This window comes from Ahaetulla prasina, chromosome 7 (genome assembly GCF_028640845.1).
Source record: "Ahaetulla prasina isolate Xishuangbanna chromosome 7, ASM2864084v1, whole genome shotgun sequence".
NCBI classification, from domain to species: domain Eukaryota; kingdom Metazoa; phylum Chordata; class Lepidosauria; order Squamata; family Colubridae; genus Ahaetulla; species Ahaetulla prasina.
The window spans coordinates 4493849-4521496 of record NC_080545.1 but is presented as its reverse complement, the minus strand read 5'-3'; the positions used below and the strand labels follow the sequence as shown (position 1 = coordinate 4521496).

The window sequence follows — 27648 nt, the reverse complement described above, 5'->3', positions numbered from 1 at the left end:
ATCACTAAGTGTTAAATGTGTACCCTATGACCATCATTAAGTGTTGTAGCTTGATGAAGGTATCTTTTCTTTTATGTACACTGAGAGCATATGAACCAAGACAAATTCCTTGTGTGTCCAATCACACTTGGCCAATAAAAAATTCTATTCTATTCTATTCTATTCTATTCTATTCTATTCTATTCTATTCTATTCTATTCCATTCCATTCCATTCCATTCCATTCCATTCCATTCCATTGTTTCCTGATTGTTTATTTGTTCTCTATGACTATCATTAAGTGTTGTACCTTGATGAATGTATCTTTCCTTTTATGTACACTGAGAGCGTATGAACCAAGACAAATTCTTTGTGTGTCCAATCACACTTGGCCAATAAAAAATTCTATTCTATTCTATTCTATTCTATTCTATTCTATTCTATTCTATTCTATTCTATTCTATTCTATTCTATTCCATTCCATTCCATTCCATTCCATTTCATTCCATTCCATTGTTTCCTGATTGCTTATTTGTTCTCTATGACTATCATTAAGTGTTGTACCTTATGATTCTTGATGAAGGTATCTTTTCTTTTATGTACACTGAGAGCATATGAACCAAGACAAATTCCTTGTGTGTCCAATCACACTTGGTGTCAGCCTCCACTCCAATCTTCACTCTATTTGTGTGTGCAAGTTGTATTTAGTAGTTAGATTGCAATGTCGTTATGTTAATGTAGAATAGCTCATGGACTTAAAGTGTATTACTATCCTATTCAGGTTAAAAGGAAGAGGGCCCTTTAAGAGTGTCGTCTGACATAAAGTGAAGAAGGGGGGAGGGAGGAAAGGTTTGAAATCAACTTGAAGCCAGATGCGCGGGCTTTTCAACGAAACCTGCATTCCTGACATGATAAGCAGCCGGAGACTTTTGGAAGAAGATTACCATTGGGGGGGGGGGCGAGAGGGAGCTGGCATTGGCCCAGCCCTCCCTGACCTTTTGGGGGGAGGAGGGACTAACGAGGGGATATGGGATGTTAGCCATATTTTGTCTCAGATTCAACTTTACATGGCTGTAGTCCAGATGTATTTAGTAAAAGTACTTTTCTTTATTTTCAAATGAAGTCAAGGTGTTTTCTTTCCTAAATATAATCAGAGACAGTCTGTCATTTGGCCAATAAAAATTCTATTGTCTATTGTCTATCACAGAATCATAGACTTCTAGGGCTAGGAAGGGACCTTGGAGGTCTTCTGGTTCAACGCTCTCCGCCCAAAGATGGAGACTTTGTTGCATTTTGAAGCAAAGACTGAATCCCAAATGAAGATAGAGAACTTTGATTTCACAAGTACGGTGTGCACCATTTTTTTAAAAAAAGAAAAAAATTGTTTTAAAAAATTCTTTAAATCATGGGTTTTTATGAATATTGTGCTCTGTAAATGGCAGATCTGAATTTCTATGGAGGACTCCCCTGTTGAATACAGGAAAGTTAAGATAATCTTTGTGTTCTGGTATGTGATGTTTTAACACACACACACACACATATTTGTATATGTATAGTCCCTTTTGTTGCTATCTATCTGGCTTAGATCTACCCTTGTCTATCAAAGTTAAATATTTGTCCCGAAATTGCTTTGCTGGATTCCAGCAATTGTCAGGACACCAATTTTTATTTAAAAAAATTATACTGTGGGCACTTCATAACTTGAGTGTTGTGGTCCGCCAGCAGCCTGTGGACCTGGCAATGGAGTCGGACAGTGAGGAGGCTGGGGAGGACAATAGGCCAGTCCTGGAGTCAGGGGAAGGCTCAGACGAGGGCTCTGGGTCAGAGGCAGAGATGGGACCAGGACCATCTGGAAGCAATGCACAGACTCCGTAGCCTCCAGAGGCGGACAGCAGAGAGGCAGAGGAACAGGAGAAGCCTGTTCCTAGTGCAGGTATGCCAGAAGGCATGAGCAGCTGAAGCAAAAAGGACGACTCAGGAGTAAGGCCAGAAGATGACTGGCCTCCCATAAGGCCTAAAAAAGCAGCAATGAGCCGTTGGGCTCTTTGTAGAAAAGCAACATTGATTCCATTGCTTCTTGTCAGCGTCTCTTGAACTATGTGGGGGGGCTTGCCAAGAAAAGCCTTTGGCACGTTGCCAAAGACATCAAAAGTTGGTGATAAGGTCCAAAGGACCGTTTATGAAGAATTTGTTTTGGACTAAAGCTGAGAATGAATGAATTCTCAGCTGTTTTAATAAAATAAGTTTGTTCAGGACTGAATTGTGTTTGGTAATCACTACTTGGGCCTCGGTCACAACAAAAATTAAGTAATTACTGTGTTTCCCTGAAAATACGACCTACTCAGAAAGTAAGTCCTAGCTTGATTTTTTACATGTGTTTCAATATAAGCTCTACCCAAAAATATATATAAGACAGGGTCTTATTTTCGGGGAAACACGGTAGATCTGCGTCATTGGGATCACGTGCTATCCTTTTACAAGGAATCCTCTTCCGAAAGGAAAGAGAGGCTCAGAATATCCTCCAGATTCACAATGTTCCCATGAACAGAGAGATATTTGGAACATGGGGGGTGGGGAGGGAAATGCGTTAGGCCCATGAGTCAGAAAGGAGAGGGGGAAAAAACAACCACCCTACAATATCGAAGCGTTCTGTTTCCAAGGCTGTCGAAGACGCTGTGGAAGATTGCCATGGCTGTGTCGAGAAAGCCAGCACAGACTGTCCTATATTTTTTATTTTATTTTATTTTTTAAAAAAAACAAGAGAGGAATTGTGTGTGAAAGCACAGTTGCTGAAAGGCAAGGCAGCTCCGAAAAAGCAGCCGTCGTCAGTTTTAAGGTTAATTGTGAGAACATTTGCGTCAGAAGGACTCTGATCTGGACGGGGAGCAGTATGTGTAATGAAAGAGAGAGAGTGAGAGAGAGAGTGAGAAAGTCAATTAAACATAGAAACTATTCTCAGGAAGGGAGAAATAGCAAAAAAGAAAGATCTTACATCGAAAAGAAGAGAAGACTTACTTTAGCGTCGTCAAAGCAAGCATCCGGTCCTTTCCTGTATCTCGGATGCTGAACCATTTCACAAGGGTTCGGTCCTTCATCTGTCCATCGGTTAAGGAACACAAAACAATTCTCTCACAATTCTCACACATACACATGTAACTGTGCTAGTTGTTCCCAACTCTAGCGGGCGGTGCTCATCTCCGTTTCAAAGCCGAAGAGGTCTCCGTGGTCATGTGGCCGGCATGACTCCATCCAAAGGCGCACGGAATGCTGATCCCTTCCCACCAAAGGTGGTCCCTATTTTTCTACTTGCATTTTTTATGTGCTTTCAAACTGCTAGGTTGGCAGAAGCTGGGACAAGTCACGGGAGCTCACCCCGTTATGCGGCAGCACTAAAGATTCGAAGCGCCGAGCTGCCGACCTTTCGATCAACAAGCTCAGCATCTTAGCCCTGAGCCACCGCATCCCTTGGGAAACACTAAACTATGGTTTAGTGGGTTTATTAACATTCCCCCACAACTCCCTTTACTCAAAACCCAAGACTGTCCTGAGCAGACCAATGCTACTCCACCGAGTAATGGCCGGTGAGTCCACCAGGTACTTGAAAGTTTCCTGATCAAATTAAACCCACCAGACAAAATTAAATCCACAACACAACAGGGGTTCCACGAGGTAAGAAAAAGGCAGAGTTCACAAGGCATGGGGGTCAATCCAAAGCAAGAAAAGAAACACAATGACCAGAAAACACGCTGCTAGGAAATGAACACGTTGTTCCCGGCATCACTTCAATCAATCAATCAGAATTGAGCTGGAAGGGACCTTGGAGGTCTTATAGTCCAGCCCCTCTTTGCTCAAGTAGGAGACCCAATACCATTTCAGACAAAGGGCTGTCCAGTCTCTTCTTAAAAACCTCCAGTGATGAAGCACCTACAACTTCTGAAGGCAACTTCTGTTCCACTGGTTGTTTGTCCTCATTGTTAGGAAATTTCTCCTTGGTTCTAGGTTGCTTCTCTCCTTGATTAGTTCTCTTCCATTTTTATTGTTCTGCTCTCAGGTGCTTTGGTAAATAAGTTGACCCCCTTCTTCTTTGTGGCAGCCCCTCAAATACTTGAATACTGCTCTCATGTCACCACTAGTCCTTCTTTTCTCTAGACTAGCCAAACCCAAATCCTTCAGCCATTCTTTTATGTTTTAGCCTCCAGGCCTTTCATCATCTTAGTTGCTCTTGTCTGCACTTTTTCCAAAGTCTCAACATCTTTTTTGTAATGTGGTGAACAAAACTGGATGCAATATTCCAGATGTGGCCTTACTAAGGCTTTGTAAAGTGGTACTAATACTTCAGGTGATTTTGATTTTATGCCTCTGCTTATAGCTTTCATGCCTAAGGTGAGACTAAATCTTACCATCTCCTGGTGATTGGCCCAAAGTCACCCGACTGGTTTTTGTGCCTAAAGCAGGACTAGAACTCCCCATCTCCTGGTAATTGGCTCAAAGTCACCCAACTGGCTTTTGTGTGTAAGACAGGACTAGAATTCCTCGTCTCCTGGTAATTGGTCCAAACTTACCCAGCTGGCTTTTGTGCCTAAGACAGGACTAGAACTCCCCATCTCCTGGTAATTGGCCCAAAGTCACCCAACTGGCTTTTGTGCCTAAGACAGGACTAGAACTCCTCATCTCCTGGTAATTGGCCCAAAGTCACCCAACTGGTTTTTGTGCCTAAGACAGGACTAGAACTCCCCGTCTCCTGGTAATTGGCCCGAAGTCACCCAATTGTCCTTCATGACTTGGCAAGACTAGAATTCACGGTCTCCTGGTCTCTAGCCTGGTGCCTTCACCACTAAATCAAACTGGTGTTTTTTTAAAAAGAATTAATAATGATGATATTGTTCTAAAGCTATGGTTATGTTTTACCCTGGAGAAGGTCTATCTCTTTCTACTTGCAAAAAGTGCATGGTGACTTAATGGAACACAATCAACCAGTCAATGGAAATGAACATCTGAAGACTCATACAGAAAGGAAGCCTGGTATGGAATAACATCACATCACATCACACCCACACCCAGACACAAAACAACTACTGGTCTGGGTTTTAGTTTAGCGACAGATTTGCCAGCTGTTTCCAATGTTCTTTTGCAAGCAAATGCAAATCCAGTCTCAAGTCAAGCAGGAAAGGATACCAGGCTTCTCTGCTTGCATCAGCGGCCTTGTGTCACAATGATGACACAATTCTTTACTGTCACTCATGATGAAAACCAAATTGGTGTTGGAAATCTTCTCTGCGTGAAAAAGCCTGAGGGGGAAAAAAAAAAAAAGCCAAATGACACCCAACAGTTAAAGGCTGCGATCCAGGAAATTTCAGTATTAGACCATGAACAAAGGTCCATGCAAATATGGTCTGAGATAGTTGAAATGGGAACCGCTGTGTGGTAGAACGCAGTCTGGATTCCAGAGTGGTTTCCAGAGGAGCAAGAAGCTCGGAGAGATTGTGTGAGAGAACGAGGGTGAGGACCTCTTTAACAGTTACCTCTTTAACAGTTCCCAGAATATATGCCTTATGGGAATGTTAGCATGCTTTAGTTCGGCAAGATTCTGTCTTTGGGTGAGGAGCAATAAAGGAATTTGCTTGGAAGAATCACAGCATGTCTTTTTTGGTTTATGGAGTCTGACACATTACGTCCAAGAGTACCCAGTCTTGCAAAGAAGGTTCATGAAGCAACTGAGACCCTTCTACTTCAGCTGCAAGCCTGTGAAAAGCATCATGCTGACCCTTGCAAGGGATATGGCTGCCTTCGTGCGCCTCTCACCCCTTCCACTCCACAACGTTCTGTAATAAGGACTGTAAAACACATGCTATTGAAATATATCTAAATCTTTTCTTTTATGTACACTGAGAGCGTATGCACCAAGATAAATTCCTTGTGTCTCCAATCACACTTGGCCAATAAAGAATTCTATTCTATTCTATTCTATTCTATTCTATTCTATTCTATTCTATTCTATTCTATTCTATTCTATTCTATTCCATCTAGTCTGTTCCGTTCTGTTCTGTTCTGTCCTGTCCCGTCCCGTCCCGTCCCGTCCCGTCCCGTCCCGTCCCGTCCCGTCCCGTCCCGTCCCGTCCCGTCCCGTCCCGTCCCGTCCCATCCCATCCCATCCCATCCCATCCCATCCAATCTATTCCATTCCATTCCATTCCATTCCATTCCATTCCATTCAATCTATTCTGTTCTGTTCTGTTCTGTTCTGTTTTGTTCTGTCCTGTCCTGTTCCATTCTATTCCATTCCATTCCATATTTTCTATTCTATTCTATTCTATTCTATTCTATTCTATTCTATTCTATTCTATTCTATTCTATTCTATTCTATTCCATATTTTCTATACTGTTCTGTTCTGTTCCGTTCCATTCTATTCTATTGTGCAAGACTTGAAGAATGGTGAAGATTTGATCTTCACGAGAGCACCTACGTAGCCTCTTTCTGCAGTCCCTTAAAAGCAGCAATTCTAGGGAGGTGGGGGGGGGGGACAACAGTTGCAAAGCAATCCCAAAGGTGCTTTTTCAGGAGGCAACTGGACTTTCTTGTGTGTGTTTTTTTTTTGAAGATGTTTTGCTTCTCCTCTGAGAAGCTTCTTCAGCTCTCCTGAAAGCTCTCCAGTTGCCTCCTGAAAATGCACCATTGGGACAACTGTGGATGACTGAGAATCTCCATAGACTATTGCAAAGGAATGTGTTGTGTCTGCACCCCCTGAGCCGGGCCTGCTGCCAGAAAGTGACTTGGACAGTGAGGGGGAAGGGCCGTCAGGACTTATCTCGGGAGCACCGGCTTGCCTGGCTCAGCTCCAGGAGTCAGAAACAGGCCAGGTAAAAGAGATAACGAGGCCTCCGTCCCCTGACTCTTTCCACCCCGCCAGGCCATGCCTTCAGACCCAGCTGATGGCTTGGTTGGACCCTAGGTTTCGTAGGCAGGAGAGGAGGGAACAACAGAAGCAAGGGTGGGGCAGGCCTAGGAAGTGCTGAGTCATGGAGCCACACCCCACAGGATATAAAAGCAGCAAGGGCTGCTATGCCTCTTTGTAAGAGGCAAATCCACTGATTAAGAGCTGAAGTTTGTTTCTAGGTGACTCACCAGCATCGTGGAATATAACGGCGGCTCTTGGCAGACGCTGGCTATTCTGCTGCCAGAGCTGATAGTGACGACTAATTAAGCCACCATTCAGACGGAGATGAGGGAGGACAGAACACAACGTTTTAACACATGTACAATTGCTTTTTATATTTTGAATATTATTAAGGGGGGGGAAATGCGTTTGGAGGGGTTTGGAGGTGACACCTACCTAGAACAGTTGATACAGTCCAGAATGCCATTGAAGGATTTATCGTCGGACCCAAAGAAATATTGCGTTTGTACTGTGATACAACTCTGTTTGGATGGGAAGCCGCTGAAATCTTCTTCTTCCACTTCCGCTGTGGAACAAACAACACGGTCACCTCTGTGTGAAGTTGCCGATGGACACAACTTTTCTCCCGAATTTCTTCACTTACCTGCCCCAAGGAAACGTGGGAAGGTCAGCCCCCAGACTAGCTGCTGCAAGATAGACCTAGGTCAACAAATAATGACACAGAGATAGAACAACCACATCAGTATCCGCTATAGCAACCCCAGCAATGAAGAATTCTTACATTTCCTGTGCTGCTAATTCCACGTTTTGTACACAGGTAGCCCTCGACTTATGGAGGGTCGCTTAGTAGCCATTCAGAGTTATGATGGAACCCCCAAAAGGTACTTTCAGCCTGGTTCTGAAGTTCTGGGGGCTACCTTTTCCCCCCTCACACAATCACACCTCTGGATTTTGGCTCTGCAACCCAACAAGACAGACACAGAGTTCAGATGATCATTAGAACTGCAGAAAAAACAATGGCTACCAACCTGCCTTCCATTGAGGACCTGGATACTGCACAAGTCAAAAAGAGGGCTGGGAAAATATCTACAGACCCCTCACATCCTGGGCATAAACTGTTACAACTTCTACCCTCAAAATGACACTAAAGAGCACTGCACACCAGAACAACTAGACACAAGAACATTTTTTTCCCAAACGCCATCACTCTGCTAAACAAATAATTCCCTCAACACTGTCTAACTATTTACTAAGACAGTATTACTATTCTTCTTCTCATCCTTCCTATTACCTATCTCCTCCCACTTATGACTATAACCGTGTGGCTCGTATCTTTACAATTTATATTGTTTTATTGGTTTCCTAGTATGATTTGATTGCTTATTAGTAACCCATGACTATCACTAAATGTTGTATCTTATGATTCTTGATGAATGTAATTTTTTTTCTTTTATGTACACTGAGAGCTTAAGCACCAGAAACAAATTCCTTATGTGTCCAATCACACTTGGCCAATAAATAATTTTATTTTGGTCACTTGGGAACCGTCTTACAGCTGTTTTCCAATATCCTATAATCAGATGACTAAAATTAATGCTGTTTTTTGTCAAAAAAACCCTGGCATTTACTTCTGGGTTTGGCCCAAAACATCCCATAATGGACAATGCACTTCTTTAGTGACCACAGATTTGCTTAATGACTGCAGTGGTTCTCTTCACGAGCATTGCAAAAAAAAAAAAGTCGTAACATTAGCTCGGTCGCATGGGTGGCCTGTTTTACAACTGTCACGATTTATGATTGTAATAGGTAACCTCCATTAGGGCCGTAAGTTGAGGACTACCTATGCCAAATGTATACTAACCACAGCAATGAAAGAATTGTGGTTAAGAGCACAGTGACATGACTAACTAAGTTCTAAGTAAGATCTGGGGCTACGTACACCCAACGTGTTCCAAATAAAACAAGACTGGTTGTTTATTGCCTGAGGAAGCCTATGTGAACAAAATCATCACACAGGATATACAGTTGTTGTTAGTTGTGAAGTCGTGTCCGACCCATCACGACCCCATGGACAACTTTCCTCCAGGCCTTCATGTCCTCTACCATCCCTCGGAGATCATTGAAGCTCATGCTGACTGCTTCAGTGACTCCATCCTGCCACCTCATTCTCTGTCGTTCCCTTCTTCTTCTTTTGCCCACAAAGGCAAAGTTAGACAGCATACTAAAAAGCAGAGAAATCACCCTGCCAACAAAAGTGCGTATAGTCCAGGCGATGGTTTTCCCAGTTACGATGTATGGCTGTGAAAGTTGGACCATAAGGAAGGCCTGAGTTTAACTCATAGAATCATCTGCTACAATGTCCTTCCTGTCGAAGACTACGTCAGCTTCAACCGCAACAATACACGAGCACACAATAGATTTAAGCTTAATGTCAACCACTCCAATCTTGATTGCAGAAAATATGACTTCAGAAACAGAGTTGTTAATGCCTGGAATGCACTACCTGACTCTGTGGTCTCTTCCCTAAATCCCAAAAGCTTTAACCAAAGACTGTCTACTGTTGACCTCACCCCATTCCTAAGAGGTCTGTAAGGGGCATGCATAAGAGCACCAGCGTGCCTACCGTTCCTGTCCTATTGTTCCCTTTGATTGTATCCAATTTCATATAGTTATTACATGCTTATGATTATATATATGTTTATATATCGCATAGTTATTTCATGCTTATGCTTATATATAATGTTGTGACAAATAAATAAATAAAAATAAAATAAATAAAATAAAATAAAATAAAATTGAGAGGCCTTTGAACTCTGGTGCTGGAGAAGACTCCTGCGAGTCCCTTGGACTGCAAGGCGATCCAACCGGTCAGTCCTAGAGGAGATCAACCCTGACTGCCCTTTAGGAGGCCAGATCCTGAAGAGGAAACTCAAATCCTTTGGCCACCTAATGAGAAGGAAGGACTCACTGGAAAAGAGCCGAATGCTGGAAACAATGGAGGGCAAAAGAAGACGATTATACAGTACACTGTGTCAACATTCAGAAATTGCTCTAAAGGATGGTGGAAGTCATGTAAAACCTCTGGCAAATGAAAGCCCAACATAATGTAATATTTCTATCTGTCTGAGAACTTAAGAAAAGGAAATTGAAGTCTACAAACCAATTAGGCAATGCGTAAATCAAATAATTCTTAAATTAGGAGTAGAGCAGAAACGTAGGTATTACACTTTGCCAAGAATTCTATTTTTCACTTCCCCTTCACTTGCAGAAATGGTCCAAGAATTTTTTTTCAGACCTTCTATGTTAACGTTACAGCTCTACAAACTTCCCCTTCCTCTTACTATCATATAAGATGGTGTGCTAAAATGAGCCGAGTTATTTTGTCTGCCAAAAAAGTTAATACAGTCCTTGGTTATATAAATAGAGGCATAGAATCAAAATCACGTGAAGTATTAATACTGCTTTATAAAGGCTTAGTAAGGCCACACCTGGAATCCTGCATCCAGTTTTGGTCACCACATTACAAAAAAGATGTTGAGACTTTGGAAAAAGTGCAGACAAGAGCAACAACTCTAAGAGTTGTTAACTTAATTCTACATAGCTTCTTTTCCAAAAACACCACGCTACTGACCAGTGCATATAAAACATTTGCTAGGCCAATTCTTGATTACTGCTCGCCTGTCTGGAACCCATACCATATATCTGATATCAATACAGTTGAGCGTGTCCAAAGGTATTTTACGAGAAGAGTTCTCCACTCCTCCGTAACCAATAAAATACCTTATTCCACCAGACTTGATATCCTGGGTCTAGAAAACTTGGAATTTTGTCGCCTTCGACAGGACCTGGGTTTAGCTCATAGAATCATCCCTTGTAATGTCCTTCCTGCCAATGACTACTTCAGTTTCAACTACAATAACACAAGAGCTACCAACAGATTTAAACTTAATGTCAACCGCTCCAGTTTAGATTGCAGAAAACACGATTTCTGTAACAGAATTATCTATGCTTGGAATGCATTACCTGACTCTGTGGTCTCTTCTCATAACCCCAAAAGCTTTATTCAAAATCTATCCACTGTTGACCTCACCACATTCCTAAGAGGACTCTAAGGGGCGTGCATAAGAGCACAAACGTGCCTACCGTTCCTGTCCTTTTGTTTCTTCCCCTATATATATATATATATATGCTTATACTACCTTGTTTCTCCTCATATATATGTTTATATATTATATAATCTTTTGTGTTATGCTTGTGTATATTGTTATGACAAAATTAATTAATTAATTAAATAAATAAATAAATAAATAAATAAATAAATAAATAAATAAATAATAAACTAAGATGATGAAAGGCCTGGAGGCTAAAACATATGAAGAACGGTTGCTGGAACTGGGTTTGGCTAGTCTAGAGAAAAGAAGGACTAGGGGATGACATGATAGGAGTCTTCCAATATTTTAGGGGCTGCCATAAAGAAGAAGGGGGTCAACTTATTTTCCAAAGCAGCAGAAGGCAAGACAAGAAACGACGGATGGAAACTAATCAAGGAGAGAAGCAATCTGGAATTAAGGAGAAACTTCCTAACAGTGAGGACAATGAACCAGTGAAACAGCTTCCCTTCAGAAGTTGTGAGTGCTTCATCACTGGAGGTCTTTAAGAAGAGACTGGACAATTGTCTGAAGTGAAATAGGATTTCCTGTTTGAGCAAGGGGTTGGACTAAAACAGCACCCCCAATCTTTTGTGCACCAGGGACTGGTTGAATGGAGAGGGTTTTTTTCATGGACCGGAGGGGTTGGGATGCCGTAGCCCGGTCCATAGACCAGGGGTTGGGGACCCTTGGACTAGAAGACCTCTAACACAGGGGTGAAATCCAGCAGGTTCTGGAGAACCAGTAGCAGAAATTTTGAGCAGTTCGGAGAACCGGCAAATACCACCTCTGGCTGGACCCAGGAGTGGAGAGGGAATGGGGATTTTGCAGTATCCTTCCCCTGGAGTGGAGTGGAATGGAGATTTTGCAGTAACCTTCCCCTGTCACGCCTACAAGCCACAGCACGCCCACGAAGCCACGACCACAGAACTGTAGTAAAAAAAAATGGATTTCACCACTGCTCCAAAGTTTCTTCCAACTCTATTTTATATCCTGTCCTTACAGATTTTGATCAAGACATTCATACATTTTTCATACATGCTTGCAATTACTGCAGGCTCAAGTCCCACCAGGCCCCAAGGTTGACTCAGCCTGCCATCCTTTATAAGGTAGGTAAAATGAGGACCCAGATTGTTGGGGGGCAATAAGTTGACTTTGTATATAATATACAAATGGATGAAGACTATTGCTTAACACAATGTAAGCCACCCTGAGTCTTCGGAGAAGGGCGGGATATAAATTCAAATTAAAAAAAAAAAAATTCAAATGTATAACGATCCTGTCTGCAAATCCCAACTCACCAGGCAGCTGCAGATGCCCACCATCCAATTTGTAAAATGTCTGCTATGGTAGGCTAGAAAAAGAGGAAACAAAGAACATAATTTTAGAAGAATCTCTAAAAACACCCGTGGATTCTCTCCATCCAAACTCCAGATATGGATTGACTGATTTATTTATTTTATGGAATTTCACTGTCATCTTTGATTTTCTGGGAAGCTATGTTTTATTAAAGTTTTTTTTTAATATGCTAATATTGTGGGGTCCTTACTATACCTCTTAATACCCAACAATTATCTAAAGAGGTTCTCAATCATCCAATTCATAGTTGTCCACAAAGGTGCTTTTTCTAAAAGACAACTTTTGATATATGATATAAGCTCTTCTGCCCCCTCCCCTCCCCTATGTTCCTTCCTTTCATCCCTCCTTCATCTCTTCCCTCCCTCCCTCCCTCCCTCCCTTCCCACTTAGCACTAGCACATAGACTTATATACCACTTCAGAGTGGTTTCCAGCCCTCTGTAAGGAGTTTACAGAATCAGCCTCTTGCCCCCAACAATCTGGGTCCTCATTTTACCGACTTCAGAAGGACGGAGGGCTGAGTCAATCTTGAGCCAGTCAGGATCGAACTGCTGGCAGTGGGCAGAGTCAGCCTCCAATCCTGCATTCTAACCACTGCACCACCACAGCTCCTTACACCCTTTCTATGCCTTTCTCAATATGTACTTTATTTCTTATTTTCCTTGGTATCTTTATCATTTTAGATTTGACACCGGCATTCGTTAGCGATTGTAATAAAATCCGAAGCGATATGAATAAAAACTGAATCAAAGCGATACGAATCGTAATAAACCCGAAGCGATACGAATTACATTTCTATTGCTAACCGAGACATTTGTTAAGTGAATTTTGCAGAAAGGTGCAATGCATACTGACCACATTGATGGAGCGCAGTCCTGCTCCTTGTTTCGGTTCATCTTCTGGATCGCACACCGACTGATAGTCGTAAGACTTGTTGAAGGCATACAAGGACATATTAATGAGATTTCTCATCAGGCCTGGGTCGATCTCCCCAAAGAATTTTCCGATCTAATGCACAAAGAAAGATCAGTCTTCAAACAGAGTTCCAGTAACTACCGGATGTGTTTCCTAAAAGATACTGCTTAATTAATAAGGTATTCTTTTCTTTTTCCATTTTTTATTTGTTTTATTTATATAACATTCAATTTTCATCAAACAGTGCGTGTGGTCTGGGTACAATTATGTATAAATAGTCATATTATGCATCTTTGTTGTGGTATTCATCACCATAATATTGATAATATTGATAAGATAATAGTATAATAACAATATAGGGACAGGGTGGCTTAGTGGGTAAGACGCTGAGCTTGTCGATCAAAAGGTCAGGGGTTCAACGGTTTGAATCCCTAGTGCCGCATAATGGGGTGAGCTCCCATGACTTGTCCCAGCTTCTGCCAACCTAGCAGTTCAAAAGCATGTAAAAAATGCAACTAGGGACCACCTTTGGTGGGAAGGGAACAGCGTTCTGTGAGCCTTTGGCATTGAGTTATGCCGGCCACATGACCACGGAGACGTCTTCGGACAGCGCTGGCTCTTCGGCTTTGAAACGGAGATGAGCACCGCCCCCTAGAATCGGGAACGACTAGCACATATGTGCGAGGGGAACCTTTACCTTTTATAATAACAATAATATTTAACATCATCTTCTTTAACAACTCTCCACTTTAACATTTCCTCTTTTTATATCTCCTCCTTTCTATCTTCTGTTTCTGTTATCTAGCCATTGATAAAATTATGTCCCATATCAAAAAACATTCAGTTTCTTCTTTATCCTTAATAGTAAGTGTTAGTCTATCCATTTCTGCACATTCTAATATTTTCTTAATTACGTTCCCCTCAGGCGGGATCTTATCATTTCCCACTGTTGCGCAAATATAATTCTAGTTGCAGTTAGTATATGCAAGACCAGATACGTAGTTCGTAGTTTTCTGGTAGAATGCCCAACAAAAATATCTCCGGTTTCAGGTCTATATGTTGCTTGCCATTTTTTCCAGCCACGTATGTATTTTGACCAGTATGGGTTTTTTTGGTTTTGGGGGTTTTTTTTTGCTTTTGGGTATGTCCATCATATATGGTAATATGAACCAGATCAGAGGTGGTTCAACAGGCTCTGACCCAGGGGTGAAATCTAATTTTTTTCCTACCGGTTCTGTGGGCGTGGCTTGGTGGGCGTGGCTTGGTAGGGGAGTCATGTGACTGGGTGGGCGTGGCTATGTAACCATGTGACTAGGGGATCAAAAGACAGAAACTCACTAACAATGTCCTGCTGGAGCAGGGTTGGACTAAATGACCTCCAAGTCCCTTCCAGCCCTGGATTATCCTCTGAAGCTGCGTCTAGTGCCAGGTTTGTATTCCTTCCTTCCTTCCTTCCTTCCTTCCTTCCTTCCTTCCTTCCTTCCTTCCTTCCTTCCTTCCTTCCTTCCTTCCTTCCTTCTTTTTTTCCTTCCTTTCCTCCCTCCCTCCCTCCTTTCTTCCCCTCTCTCAAAATGAACCCCACCCCACCCCATCCCAATTTTTGGCTAGCAGGCTTCAGGAAAATCGGATTCCCCCCCCCCCATTTTTTGGCTAGCAAAGCTGAGCCGTGTGATCATCAGAGGCTTTTTTTTAATTTTTGAAAGCATTTTTTCGGCCAAAGAAAAAATGCTTTTAAAAGTAAAAAAAACCCCCAAACCTCTGATGATCGGGCAGCTGAGCTGGGCATGGGAGGGAAGGGGGCAGGGATTTTTGCTACCAGTTCTCCGAACCACTCACCGCCATCGCTACCGGATCGGGCAATCCGGTCTGAACCGGGAGCATTTCACCCCTAATTCTGACCAGTTCTGGAGAACCAGTAGTGGAAATTTTGAATAGTTCGGAGAACCAGTAGTAAAAATTCTGTCTGGCCCTGCCCCCCATCTATTCTCTGCTTCCTGAGTCCCAGCTGATCAGGAGGAAATGGGGATTTTGCAGTAACTTTCCGCTGGAGTTGGGAGGGAATGGAGATTTTAAAATATCCTTCCCCTGCCACGCCCACCAAGCCACACCCACAGAACTGGTAGTAAAAAAAAAATTGAAACCCACCACTGAACCAGATGATTGTTTATACTTTCAACATTTAGCAGATCTGTTTTTATACATTTTTGCCAATCTTGCCTGTGTAAAAAGGGTCCTTGAGTGGCGCAGACTGCTAAACAGCCTGTTATTAACAACAGCTGCCTGCAATTATTGCAGGTTCAAGTCCCACCAGGCCCAAGGTTGACTCAGCCTTCCATCCTTTATAAGGTAGGTAAAATGAGGACCCAGATTGCTGGGGGCAATAAGTTGACTTTGTATATAATATACAAATAGGATGAAGACTATTGCTTAACATAGTGTAAGCCGCCCTGAGTCTTCAGAGAAGGGCGGGGTATAAATGTAAATGTAAATAATAATAATAATAATAATAATAATAATAATAATAATAATAATAATAATAATAATAATAATAATAATAATAATAATAATAATAATAATAATAATAATAATCTATAAAACATTTTATATAGATTTTCCTTTTTTAAAAAAGTTTTTTATTTTGAATACATTAAAACACAAGACAAACATACCACATTTATGTACATATCACTGTTTCTTATCAGATATTCAAAGCGGTCCTTTCTTACTATTTACACATATTTTAATTCTATCTTATTCTACTTTTATATTATCCTTTATTTCCTCTACATTTTACCCTGTTATTCAATTTCCTTACATGCAGTCGCCATCGTCAATTTAATATTTCGATCCCGTAGTTTCTACCGCTTATCTAATTCTACTGCATATCCAAAAATTGTTAGCCTGGGCTAAAAATTAATCAGGTAAATTTTAATGCATAGGGCTTAATTTAATCACCTACCTCTGGGACATAGTTATCTTGGTTTGTCATCAAAAGAAAACCCCCATCGTCAAGAATGACGCAGTCAATGTGCTGGAAGAAAGAAGAATCAAAGAATATAACAAAACAATTATTGAAATTGACCTTCCTGTTGAATGCAGGTCGCCCTCGACTTACAGCCACAGCTGAGCCCAAAGTGTTGCTAATTTGTTCAGTAAATTTTGCCCCATTTTACGACCATTCCCTGCTACGGTTGGTAAGTGAATCACTGCAGCTCTTAAGTTAGTAACACGGTGGGTTAAGTCAATCGGCTTCCCCGTTGTCTTTGCTTGTCAGAAGGTCGCAAAAGGGGATCACGTGACCTAGAGACATGGCAATCGTCATAAGTGTGAGTCAGTTGCCGAGGGTCTGAATTTTGATCACATGATCCTGGGGGATAGTGCAATGGTTGTGTGAAAAGCGGCTGTGAGTCATTTTTTTCAGTTGCCGTTGTTACTGTTGTAAGTCGAGGACTACCTGCACAAACAGAAAAATAATAATGCAAATTCTCACGCATGGGTTAGATAATCATGTCCTTTGGAGTATAAAAACACTCCCAGTTATAATCTTTGGAGAATTATTGGAATAAATTACAATGGAATCATCTGTCCTAAAATATTAATTTAGTGTAAGCAAAGATTAACATATATTAAATTGAGCTATTCTTCTCGCTCCGGATGCAAACCAGGTGAAGGGATGGAACACTGTCAGTTTCAAGAACTTCCTGAAAGTTACTATTATTAGAGATAAATGTTGCTCAATGAATCTTTTTGGTTCCTTTTGGTATAGGAAACGTAAACATGGCTGCAGGTTTGATTTGCAACGTGGTTGTTCGAACTACAGAGCTGAATGGTAGCAAGGGATTATTAATAATAATGTCCATCAGGAATGAAGGTGATTATATGTGTCCCAATATAATGTTGTAGGATCCAATCTGGGTCGGTCACCAAAACCAAAGTGTTGTGGTCTGTCAGCAGCCTGCATAGCTGGCAATGAAGTCGGACAGCGATGAGGCCGAGGTGGGGCCAGGGCCATCAGGAAGGGAGGTGCAGACTCCAGAGCCTACAGAGACTGATAGTAGTGAGGCAGAGGAACAGGAGGAGCCTGTTCCTAATGCACGCATGAGAAGAGCTGCCAGAAGGCAAGAGCAGCTCAAGCCGAGAGGACAACTCAGGAGTAGGGCCAAGAGATGATTAGCCCCTCCCATAAGGCTTAAAACAGACCAGCAATGGTGTTTGAGCTTTGCCGGAAAACAACGTTGATAGCTTCATCTTGTTGCATTTATTTTGTATCGGTGTCTTTTGAACTTCTGCCAAGAAAGGCCTTTGGCAGTTTGCCTAATTGGACCAAGGTTTGCAATAGGACTGAGGAATTTGTGTTGGGAGGAATTTGTTTTAATTTAGTTGAACTATGCTAAGAATGAAGTAATTCTCAGCTGTTCGAATAAAGTTTGTTTGTTTTTTCACGGACTGAGTTTCCCACTACCTACTTGGGCCTGGGTCACAACACAAAGGTTTGGTTTTCTGAGCTTCTGGATTCATTCTGGAGCCCATCCTGAGGAAACTTCTTTCTAGTGGAATATGTGCTTTGGACTATTCTGTGTGTGGTGCCTGTTGTGTGGCTTTTTAGGTGTTGATTGGATTGTTGATTAACATATTAACGATTTAATACCCAGCCCTCAACACATCCCAATCAATATCTAAAAAGCCACACACAAGGCACCATATAAATATCACACACACACACAAACACACAAACACACACACACACAGTGTGTGTGTGATGACCCGGAGCATGGCACACAGGCAGCTGGCAGCTGAAACTGCCCCTTTAGTGCTCCAAATTTCCCTAAACTGCCCTGTTACTGCTCCTATGTTTCTGACAAGACCCTGTTCTGTCCCCCTTCGCCCCTGTCTGAGCGATGGCTTAATAAGCCAGCACTATCTGGCAGCAAAATAGCGAGCGCTGCCAAGTATCTCTGTTATCTCCCTCGATGCCGATGAGTCACCCAGGAACAAACTTCAGCTCTTAGTTAAGCAGTTAATTTGCCTGCTACGAAGAGGCACAGCAGCTGTTGCTGCCTTTATATCCTGTGGGGTGTGGCTCCATGACTCAGCATTTCCTAGGCCTGTCCCACCCCTGCTTCTGTTGTTCCCGCCTCTCCTGCTTACAAAACCTAGGGTCCAGCCAGGCCTGATTGCCATCAGCTGGGTCTAGAAGTGTGGCCTGCGGGGTGGGGGAAAGAATCAGGGGATGGAGGCCTCGTTATCTCTTCCACCTGGCCTGCATCTGGCTCCTGGAGCTGAGCCAGGGAAGCTGGTGCTCCTGAGGTAAGTCCTGACAGCCCTTCCCCCTCACTTTCCAAGTCACTTTCTGGCAGGAGGCCTGGCTCGGGGAGCGCAGACACAACAGTCCCAGAGTGAAGTGATGACACACACACACACACGCCTCAAGCAGTTTCTAGTTGCAAATAGTCCAGCCCAACCACTGTGAGCACCACAGCTGTGAAGCAAGAAATCCAGAAAGAATGCTAGGAATCCAGGAAAGTTCAAACGTCGACACTCAACACTCCAGGAATTCCGCATTTGTTCCCGACAAATGCCTCTCTGCACAGCATCTCCTTAAGTCTCAGTCCCCAGGTGTGCCTTGTGAAGAGGGGCTTGGCGCTCCAAGTTTGCGCTGTTCTCACCTTCTCTCCACCCTCCATGCTCGAGGATCAGGAGGGGGTGGTTCTTGCACATTGTCTGAGTTCTGTCTCTTGTGTTCACTGTTTAGCCTCCCTTGGTCATCCTGCCCCGCTTCCTCCCTGCCTACAAGCTGTCCCAATCCTGAGAGGCCCTGGCCTGACTTGGCCTGCCCCTCCCCATTTTCCTCCAAAGCCAGAAAAGCCTCTGCTTTGATCTCCATCTGCTCCAGTTCTGGCTTGTCTTCTTCCATAGATCCAGGCTCCGATGGTGACATGACATACTGCTAGAGAGAAGTTCTCTGAGGATGGGCTCCAGCACAAGTCCGAAAGCTCGGAAGACAAAACCTCCAGTTCCGATGACCGACCCAGATTGGATCCTGCAATAATATTAACACTAAATGTTGACATGGCTGCTTCGAGAGTCCAAAACTACATGACATCCTTGTCCCGTTATCGACCTTTAAAACAGATGGGATGTTAACGATAAGTTTATTTGGCTGACGGAAATCATCTATTGCATCTCTTACCGGACTGTTCTTTTCACATCCGCAAAGCTCACTTCCACTTTTACACTGAAAAAAAAAAAAAGTAAGAAACAGCACATTCATAAAACCATTCCTCTTTCGAAGACACAATATCCACGGTGTTATCCAAGTTGGGAGATAGTGTTGTGGCCCACCTGCAGAGCTGGCAGCAGATTCAGACAGTGAGAAGGTTGGGGAGAAAGATTGGATAGTCCTGGAGTCTAGGGAAGGCTCTGACGAGTGCTCTTCATCGGAGGCAGAGATGGGGCCAGGACCATATGACAGTTATCAGCTGCCTTTGGAGTCAGACATCAATGAGGCAGAAGAACAGCAGGAGCCTGTTCCCAGTGTGCACATGCACAAAGTTGCCAAATGAAGAGAACAGCTAAGGAACAAGGGTCGACTTGGGAGTAAGGCCACAGGTGGACAATGAATGGCCCCTCCCATAGGGAATAAAAGAGGAGCGAAAGGGGAGTGGAGTTTGCAGGAGACAATTAGTTCGCCTAATTGGTTCGTGACTCTCCGTGACTCCTTGCCAAGTTTTGAAGACATCGGCCTGGCAGCTCTCCAAGCCAGATAAGGTCTGCGAATGTAAATTCACTCTTGAAAGACTTTGCTGGATGTGAATGAGAGGAATTCACCATAACTTAATAAAAAGGGATTTTTTTTTGTCAGGACAAGGAATCTGCTTCATGGTTTGGGAATGCCTAAGTCAGAAGAGATATGTTTCCCAAGAGTAAGCAGATGTTGGGCCAAGAAACCCATAAATTCTTATTTTTACTGCTCTTATGGCAGAGACCGGAAGGTTTTAGAAGAAGAACAAGTTGTTGTGCCTTGCCCGCCCCCCTCTCTGCAGCCGGGCCCCTCCCATCTCCTGCTATCTCAGCCAGAGACTGATAATGAAGACGAATGGCCTGGCATGCCTCCAGCCCCCAGTCCTGGCACCATGCCTGGACAGACTGAGCAAGACGAATGGCCTGGCATGCCTCCAGCCCCCAGTCCTGGCACCATGCCCGGACAGACTGAGCAAATAAACCTCCCCCCCACAGCGTGTGAGCATGATGAGCATGAAGCCAGTCACGAGCTAGAATTGCCGGCAGCTGGAGGGTGGGCAGATCCACGCTTCCGGAGAATGGAGAGGCGACGTCAGCAAAAGGAAGGGAGGGGCAGGCCTGGATAAGTGCTGAGTCATGGAGCCACACCCCATGGCCTATATAAAGGATCTGCTTTCTGGCATTCCTTGAGTCAGGCAAAGTCTCATCTGGTTGCTGAAGTCACACCTTGGATTCCTGCCTGCCCTGAGAACTCTGACAGGACTTTGGCAAAGCTGCAGAGGCTTCGTGGCCACGCTTAATACAGACTTCCCAGACCCGGCCGTCAGAGGAGGAGTGGGACACGACACAAGCTTTATGGAACAGCAACATGGTGGAAGCCACACAGGTTTTTGGTCACTATTTATAGAAGCAGGGATGCTTCTTGAGATCGCAAGCAGCAACTCCAGGAAAAACTGGACGCGAAGGCTACGCAACTCACCTGATCTTTCGTGGTGATTGTAGTGAAATTTGTCATCCAGCTGTTCAGATTGATTTTTACTCCAACAACTGACAAGAAATACAGGTATCATGAGAAAAAATAAATCTTATCAACATTGCAAAATGATGCAGAGGTAGTCCTCAACGTACGACGGGTCCATTTAGTGGCCGTTCAAAGTTACAACGGCACAGGGGAAAAAATGGGACTTAGGACCGTTTTTCACACTTACGACCACTGCGGCATCCCCATGGCCAAGTGGGGATCAAAATTCGGATGCTTGGCAACCAATTCGTATTTATGATGGTTACAGCATCCCGGGGGTGTGTGTGTCATGTGATCCTGTTTTGTGATCTTCCGATGAGCAAAGTCAATGGGGGAACGAGATTCACTTAACAACCAGATGACTAACTTATCAACTGCAGTGATTCACTTAACAACCATGGCAAGAAAAGTCATAAAAGGGGGCAAGCTCACTTAATAAATGTTTCATGTAATTACAGAAATTTTGGGCTCAATTCTGATCATAACTCAAGGTCTACCTACCTACCTACCTACCTTTCTATATCTATCTATCTATCTATCTATCTATCTTTCATCTTTCTATCCTACCTAAATCTATCTATATCATCTCTCTCTCTCTCTCTCTCTCTCTCTCTCTCTCCCTCATCTGTCTCCCTCCCTTCCTCCCTCCCTCCCTCTATCTATCTATCTATCTATCTGACTACCTATCTATACCTATCATCTACTGGTATATCTGTTCCTATCTATCATCTATCTATCTATCTATCTATCTATCTATCTATCTATCTATCTATCTATCTATCTATCTATCCTACCTAAATCTATCTATATCATCTCTCTCTCTCTCTCTCATCTATCTCCCTCCCTCCCTCCCTCCCTCTATCTATCTATCTGACTACCTATCTATACCTATCATCTACTGGTATACCTATGTCCCTATATATCATCTAAATATTTATCTATCGATCATCTATCTATCTATCTATCTATCTATCTATCTATCTATCTATCTATCTATCTATCTATCTATCTATCTATCTATCTATCTGACTACCTATCTATACCTATCATCTACTGGTATATCTGTTCCTATAAATCATCTATCTATCTATCTATCTATCTATCTATCTATCTATCCTACCTAAATCTATCTATCATCTCTCTCTCTCTCTCTATCTATCTATCTATCTATCTATCTATCTATCTGACTACCTATCTATACCTATCATCTACTGGTATATCTGTTCCTATAAATCATCTATCTATCTATCATCTATCTATCTCTCTATCTATCATCTATCTATCTCTCTATCTATCATCTATCTATCTCTCTATCATCTCTCTATCTATCTATCATCTGTCTATCTATCTATTAATCTATCTGTCTATCATCTATCTATCTATCTATCTATCTATCTATCTATCTCTCTCTCTCTCATCTATCTCCTCCTCCCTCCTCTATCTATCTATCTGTCTATCTATCTATCTGTCTATCTATCATTCATCTATCTATCTGACTATATCTATCTATTATCTATCTATCTCTATCTATCTATCTATCTATCTATCTGTCTATCTATCATCTATCATCTATCATCTATCTTATCTATCATCTACCTACCTACCTATCTATCATCTACAGTATCTACTTACTTACTCCTTCCACTTATGACTATATGACTGTAACTTTGTTGCTTGTGTCCTTATGATTTATATTGATATTGTTTCCTGATTGCTTATTTGTATTAATGATTAACATCATTAAATGTTGTACCTTATGATTCTTGACGAACGTATCTTTTCTTTTATGTATACTGAGAGCATCTGCACCAAGACAAATTTCTTGTGTGTCCAATCACACTTGGCCAATACAAAATTCTATTCTATTCTATTCTATTCTATTCTATTCTATTCTATTCTATTCTATTCTATTCTATTCTTCATCCATTATTCTATTCTATTCTATTCTTCATCCATTATTCTATTCTATTCTATTCTATTCCATTCCATTCCATTCCATTCCATTCCATTCTATCTACCTACCTACCTATCATCTACTGGTATACCTATGTTCCTATATATCATCTAAATATTTATCTATCTATCTACCTATCTATCTATCTATCTATCTATCTATCTATCATCTATCTATCTATCTATCTATCATCTATCTATCATCATCTATCTTATCTATCATCTACCTACCTACCTATCTATCATCTACAGTATCTACTTACTTACTCCTTCCACTTATGACTATATGACTGTAACTTTGTTGCTTGTGTCCTTATGATTTATATTGATATTGTTTCCTGATTGCTTATTTGTATTAATGATTAACATCATTAAATGTTGTACCTTATGATTCTTGACGAACGTATCTTTTCTTTTATGTATACTGAGAGCATCTGCACCAAGACAAATTTCTTGTGTGTCCAATCACACTTGGCCAATACAAAATTCTATTCTATTCTATTCTATTCTATTCTATTCTATTCTATTCTATTCTATTCTATTCTATTCTATTCTATTCTATTCTATTCTATTCTTCATCCATTATTCTATTCTATTCTATTCTATTCTATTCTATTCTATTCTATTCTATTCTATTCTATTCTATTCTATTCTATCTACCTACCTACTATCTATCTATCTATCTATCTATCTATCTATCTATCTATCTATCTATCTATCTATCTATCTATCTATCTATCTTCTGGAAATGCTTTTTCTTTTCTTATACCATTATGGGAATTTCTTGGCCTCCAGAATTCAAACCTCATCCCCCTTCGATGATTCTGAATGCTGCCTTTGTCTTATTGGCACTGAAATTACTATGTGCAATAACAAATTATATCTCTTTGTGGAAGGACAGTCCCATTCTTCCCTACCTGCTGGTTTTAGAAGTTTTCCATTCACGGTGATCTTCACAGCCTTGCTTACCATGATCCCATCTTCATAGATGCTTCCTGAGGATTCAGAAAAAGAAAATAGTCTTGACTTGTCATTGTGACAATTCTCTTTATCAATAGCACCGACAACACTCAGGTGACACTGGTCCATTAGGAATCAATCATTCATCCCCCTTATTTTGAATTTCAAGACAAGTTTTTTCTTGTTTTCCCCGGTTCAGATTAACTCCCAAAAGACATCATTCTACCCACATCTGTATTCAAACCCTAAACAAAAAGGAGTATGTTACTGAATAGTTTACTAAGGTTTAGGTGGGCTCTGTGATGCAATCAGAAAACCAGATGCTCACAAATAAAATTATCCAGAATAATAATGATCATTATTTGGACATGAGCAGAATTCTCATGTCCAAATAATGTATAATGTATATTCCCAGTATAATGGGAATATACTTTGTAAAAATATCAACTTTCAAGGTTTTTTTTCCCCCCCACTGTGAAAATTTAGGTTAAGTGTGGTTTTCCACAAATCATTTTATAGTATTGGTAAATTTATAGGAAACATTATAGACTTTAGGTATCCTTTTTTTTTCTTATCAGATTTATCTAAAATCGCACCTTTGTGTAACAATTTCTAAGTTGTGCACTGCTATCCAGAATAGCTACTGCAAAAGATCGGTGTTAACGATAAACAATTACAGAATTGAAGGGTACTATTAAATTTTCTGTTTGCAATATAAACCATTCTCCATTTAGCAACTCGAGGCTCCCATATAACACCTCTCCTGCGCAGGCTGCACTGGCTTCCGGTGGTCTTCCGGGTGCAATTCAAGGTGTTGGTTACCACCTTTAAAGCGCTCCATGGCATAGGACCGGGTTATTTACGGGACCGCCTGCTGCTACCGGTGGCCTCCCATCGACCTGTGCGCTCCCATAGGGAGGGCCTCCTCAGGGTGCTGTCGGCCAGACAATGTCGGCTGGCGACCCCCAGGGGGAGGGCCTTCTCTGTGGGGGCTCCAGCCCTCTGGAACGAGTTACCTCCAGGGATTTGCCAACTCCCTGATCTCTGGACCTTCCGACGCGAGCTGAAGACGTTTTTGTTCCATCGCGCAGGACTGGCCTAATAGTTTTTAATGGGGGTTTTTATTGGATTTTTACAGTTCTTAGCCAAATTTGAATTAGTCTTTTTAATTTTTGTATCTGTTGTTTTATTCTGGCTGTAAACCGCCCTGAGTCCTTTGGGAGAAGGGCGGTATAGAAATTAAAATAATAAATAAATAAATAAATAATAGCTGTGATGGCACAATGGGTTGGAATGCAGCATTGAAGGCTAATTCTGCCCACGGTCAAGAGTTCCATCCTCACTGGCTCCAGGTTGACTCAGCCTTCCGTCCTTCCGAGGTCAGTAAAATGAAGACCCAGATTGTTGGGTGCAATCAGCTGACTCTGTAAACCACTGTATAGCACTGTGAAGCGTTATATAAGTCTAAGGGCTATTGCTATTTTGTTTATCACTTCATTTAAAAAGAATCTTGCCGGCTTTGCAAAGTCTAAATCTAATCCGACCTGTTAACTAACCGTAATTCTCCTAGATATCATCCCATATTTCGTTAACAAACTGGATCTGAACTGTATTTAAAAACCTTTTTTTTAAAAAAAATTAATACCCTGTTTCCCCCCCCAAAATAAGACATCCCCTGATAATAAACCCAATCCAGCTTTTGAGCGCATGGCAATAAGGCCAAGTGCTTATTTCAGGGTTCAAAAAAATATAAGACAGGGTCTTATTTTCGGGAAAACACGGTAGAACCTGCCCTGCCGAAGAAGATTGTGGCTAAAACATATGAAGAACAGTTGCAGGAACTGGGTATGTCTAGTTTAATGAAAAGAAGGACTACGGGAGACATGATAGCAGTCTTCCGATATCTCAGGGGCTGCCCCAAAGAAGAGGGAGTCAAACTATTCTCCAAAGCACCTGAGGGTAGAACAAGAAGCAATGGGTGGAAACTCATCAAGGAGAGAAGCAACTTAGAACTAAGGAGAAATTTCCTGACATTTAGAACACTTAATAAATGGAAAAACTTGCCTTGTGAATGCTCCAACTCTGGAAGTTTTAAAGAAGAGATTGGATAACCATTTGTCTGAAATGGTGTAGGGTTTCCTGCCTGGGCAGGGGGTTGGACTAGAAGATCTCCAAGGTTCCTTCTAACTCTGTTATTATCTTATGTTATGAATATACCGAATGCCCAGTGACTTACGGTTGAAGAATGGAGCCGTGAAGATATAATTTTCATTATCTAAACTCCTCTTGTAGAAGCTCTGTTCATAGGTTTCCGCATTTTCTGTCCAATATTCGCCTGCACTAAACGTAAGACACGGATATTAATTTTTTAATTGTAATTCACTGGGGTTTTTTTGTTTGTTTGTTTAAATGCTGGTAAGGTAGCTGTTACTCAAGGCAGAGAGCTTGGTGTCAGCCTTGGAGGCCATTTTTTCCTTTGGATCTTCAGGGCTACCACACTTAGTGCTGTGGGAAAACTGGAGGGGGGGTTGCATGGAGTTGATGAGATATATACTGTAGCCATAACAACGTTCTTTTCTCTGGGAGTCAAGGACGTTAAGCCTGTACCTGGAGATGTGTGACTGGGGAAACATCTCCAGTTGGGATGGTGGATCGATTGGACTCAGAGGTGGTATTCTGCCGGTTCAGGTGAACCGGTAGCGGCGACTGCGGGTGGACCCAGATCAGGGGTGAAATGCTCCCGGTTCAGACCGGATTGCCTGATCTGGTAGTGATGGCGGTGGGTGGTTCAGAGAACCGGTAGCAAAAAATCTCTGCCCCCCCTCCATGCCCAGCTGAGCCATGCAATCAGAGGGGTTTTTTTTTACTTTTAAAAGCATTTTTTCTTCGGCTGAAAAAATGCTTTTAAAAGTAAAAAAAAAAGCCTCTGATGATCGTGCGGCTCAGCTGGGATCATCAGAGCCTTTTAAGAGCATTTTTTTCTACAACCTCTTCAGCGAAAGTTTTCTCCAACTGATCCCAACTAAGACGTTGTATGCAGGGAGATCAAATTATTGCATTATTCCAAGATTTTAATTGCTCATTCCCACCGTGTCGGCAGGACTTTTTCAGGAATTCTGGCCTCAAATCAGACTTTTGAGCACAGGACTCATTAGTAAACTCACCACTGCTGAAGATGAAATGACCCCTTACCTTTTGGGATATACTCTGGTGATCCCTCCATCCGTAGCTACGAAGCGTGCTGTGATTCCCTCACTGGAAAGAGAAAGATTTTTAGATCGACATTGATTGAGAAGAACAGGCCAGGGTTCTGGAGAGCTTATTTAGAATGTTCTAAATAAGAACTTGCAGATTCTTCGTCCTACCATGTTATTTCTTTTGACTGGATTGTTCAAACAGAAAGTTTTGATCTGATAGCTGCATCAGGATTCAGAAATAATAGAGCTATTCATGGCCTGAGGTAGAGGAAGAAGAGAAGGAATACTCACGGGTCCTGCTTACTCCAGTAATTCTGGACCAGGTCACTTGTGAAGCCCGCATCCAACAAAGCTCTCATCACCAAGCCATTACCTACCATGAAAAGAGAGGAGAGGAGAGGAGAGGAGGAGATAAAAGAAGACAGAAAGGAAGGATATAAAGAGAGGAGAGGAGGTGGAAGGGAAAGAAAGGAAGGTGGAA

At 42.0% G+C, this 27648-nt stretch overlaps 1 protein-coding gene across 2 annotated transcripts in view; it reads right to left on the bottom strand.

Annotated features, from left to right (window-relative positions):
• The window catches only part of CACNA2D1 (calcium voltage-gated channel auxiliary subunit alpha2delta 1), a 394047-nt gene that overhangs the window by 10815 nt on the left and 355584 nt on the right, over window positions 1-27648 (bottom strand). For both annotated transcript variants that reach the window (XM_058189787.1, XM_058189788.1), the window contains 13 exons: window positions 27459-27540; window positions 27163-27225; window positions 26207-26310; window positions 23928-24005; window positions 21016-21083; window positions 19486-19530; window positions 16255-16326; window positions 13236-13388; window positions 12324-12376; window positions 7518-7573; window positions 7310-7439; window positions 5154-5266; window positions 2994-3073 (listed from right to left, as the gene is read on the bottom strand). In XM_058189787.1, coding sequence (XP_058045770.1) covers window positions 2994-3073; window positions 5154-5266; window positions 7310-7439; window positions 7518-7573; window positions 12324-12376; window positions 13236-13388; window positions 16255-16326; window positions 19486-19530; window positions 21016-21083; window positions 23928-24005; window positions 26207-26310; window positions 27163-27225; window positions 27459-27540 — 1097 coding nt within the window. The remainder of the gene's footprint in view (window positions 1-2993; window positions 3074-5153; window positions 5267-7309; window positions 7440-7517; window positions 7574-12323; window positions 12377-13235; window positions 13389-16254; window positions 16327-19485; window positions 19531-21015; window positions 21084-23927; window positions 24006-26206; window positions 26311-27162; window positions 27226-27458; window positions 27541-27648) is intronic.